Here is a 2,369-nt window from a genome sequence, read left to right as displayed (position 1 = left end):
TGTTCATACCAAACATACTAGAGTTCATCATGACTATAGCTTCTATACATTAATATTTAGTTAATAGGTAGGGATCACTACCCAAAAAAAATTCTGACATTAGGTAATTCCTCCATTCGGATTTATTTTTCATTATTTTTTTAATTTAATATTTATTTTTATTTGTTATTTTTGACAGATCAAGAATATAAAAAAGGAAAATTTCAGATTTTAATCTTATTTTTCAAATATTTTTCAATACTTATTACTCCTAAACATCAATTAATAGAGATAATATGACAAAATTACTATACCAATTATTATTTTTATAATGGAGATGTCATCTCAAAAAATAGAAGTAAAAATGAATGGAGGAAGTAATTAATTATCTCATACTATCTCTTAATGGTGATTATGAGAATCCAAATTGGTGTTTGTTAAAATCATATTTCTTGACTGTGCTTCCTTTTTTTGTTACTCACATAATGCTCATTATGTCAACGAGTCATCAGGACCTCAAAATTAATATTTTTGCTAATTATATTTCCTTGGTGGAATTTATCATGTAGTTGTTCAATTAATGGCCTAGTATCATCCAACTTATAAATTTTCTTTATCAAAGACGTCTGAAAAAAAAAATATATAATAGGCTGCTACTCTAAGTACATTTTTTTATTTCTTAAAAGCATACAAGCTATGAATGCTTTCCCTTTTTCCTTCACTGGTACACTACTGCCACACCCCAAATCTCTTGTTTCTCCTAGTAGGACATCTTCATATGTATCTCCACAAGCCATTGGCAAAAGTCCATCTAAACAACATAATAAACCCCTAAAAAATCCCTTATTAGATCCATCATTTCTCAAAGTTATCTTGAATGCATGCGACGATTTCATTGACACTTTCATCGATCCTCCATGTCATCCTTCCCTTGATCCAGAATGTGTTCTCTCTGACAATTTTGCTCCTGTTGACGAACTTCCTCCAACAGAATGTGAGGTGGTAAAAGGCTCCCTCCCATAGTGTCTCAACGGTGCTTACATTAGAAATGGTCCAAATCCACAATATTTTCCTCGTGGACCTTTTCATCTCTTTGATGGCGATGGAATGCTTCATTCCACTAAAATTTCTCAAGGCAAAGCGATATTTTGTAGTCGTTATGTCAAAACTTATAAGTACTTGGTTGAAAAAGAAGCGGGATTTTCAATCATTCCTAATCTTTTCTCCGACTTTAATAGCTTTATCGCGCTTGTATGTCGTGGGGCAGTGTCTGTAACTCGGAGAAAAATTGGCCAATTCGATCCAAGCAACGGTATAGGCCTTGCTAACACTAGCTTGGCATTATTTGGAGGCAATTTATTTGCTCTTTGTGAATCTGATCTTCCTTATGCTATAAAATTAGCCCCAAATGGTGATATCATAACTATTGGTAGACACAATTTTGAGGGAAATCTTCCCATAAATATGACAGCTCATCCCAAAATTGATCCAGATACTGGTGAAGCTTTTGCTTTTCGTTACTGTCCAATACCTCCATTTCTAACTTATTTTCGAATTCACCCTAATGGGACCAAAAGTCGCGACATTCCAATTTTCTCCATGACACGTCCATCATTCATCCATGACTTTGCCATAACAAAAAATTATATCATATTTCCCGATACACAACTAGAAACTAACCCTTTTGGGCTCATAACCAGTGGTGCACCGGTTGGTTACAACTCGAGAAAAGTGCCACGCCTAGGGGTGCTTCCCCGTTATGCAACGGATGAGTCAAAAATGAAGTGGTTCGAAGTACCAGGGTTTAATATGATACATGCAATTAATGCATGGGAAGTAGATGATGGTGATACAATAGTAGTAATTGCTCCAAACACAATGTCAATTGAGCATTTTTTGGAAAGATTGGACCTAATTCGCCCAAGAATTGAAAAGGTAAAAGTTGACTTGAAGAAGGGGATGGTAAGTAGATATACAATGTCGTCATGGAATCTTGAATTGGCAAGTATCAACCAGGCTTGTGTTGGCAAGAAGAACAAGTACGTAAAATTAAATATTAATTATTATTTTGTCTCGACTTCAAATAATTTTGTATAGCTTATTAAATTTTTTAGACTATGAGGTAAAGTTGATCTATAGTAGTAAGAATTAAGTTCTCTCAAATTTGGTATATTAATTGAGATGATATTTTAGAGATATAGATTGTTTTCGATAGACCCTCAATTTAAGAATAGTTTAAAGCAGTCCCGAAAAAAAGAAGTAAGGAAAGTATAGAAAACAACAAATAATAACAAAAATAGCAGACAGTAGTTGAATGGAATTAAAGCAGAATTTTAATTAATTGGGCACTTGAACTATGGCTGTCAAGTGGGCCGGGCTGGGCCAACCCA

The 2,369-nt window shown here is 34.0% G+C and overlaps 1 protein-coding gene across 1 annotated transcript; it reads left to right on the top strand.

Moving 5' to 3' along the window:
- Positions 1–564: 564 nt before the first annotated feature.
- Positions 565–2,022, top strand: LOC107848895 (probable carotenoid cleavage dioxygenase 4, chloroplastic; the record flags this gene model as incomplete). Its single annotated transcript, XM_047403751.1, is given in 1 exon segment — positions 565–2,022. A coding segment is annotated over 1 exon segment (1,347 nt), but the record flags the coding sequence as incomplete, so codon positions are not given.
- Between the last annotated feature and the right edge of the window lie 347 nt (positions 2,023–2,369).

This window comes from Capsicum annuum, unplaced genomic scaffold (assembly GCF_002878395.1).
Source record: "Capsicum annuum cultivar UCD-10X-F1 unplaced genomic scaffold, UCD10Xv1.1 ctg4752, whole genome shotgun sequence".
In the NCBI taxonomy this organism is placed as follows: domain Eukaryota; kingdom Viridiplantae; phylum Streptophyta; class Magnoliopsida; order Solanales; family Solanaceae; genus Capsicum; species Capsicum annuum.
This window is presented reverse-complemented; position numbering and strand designations above follow the sequence as displayed.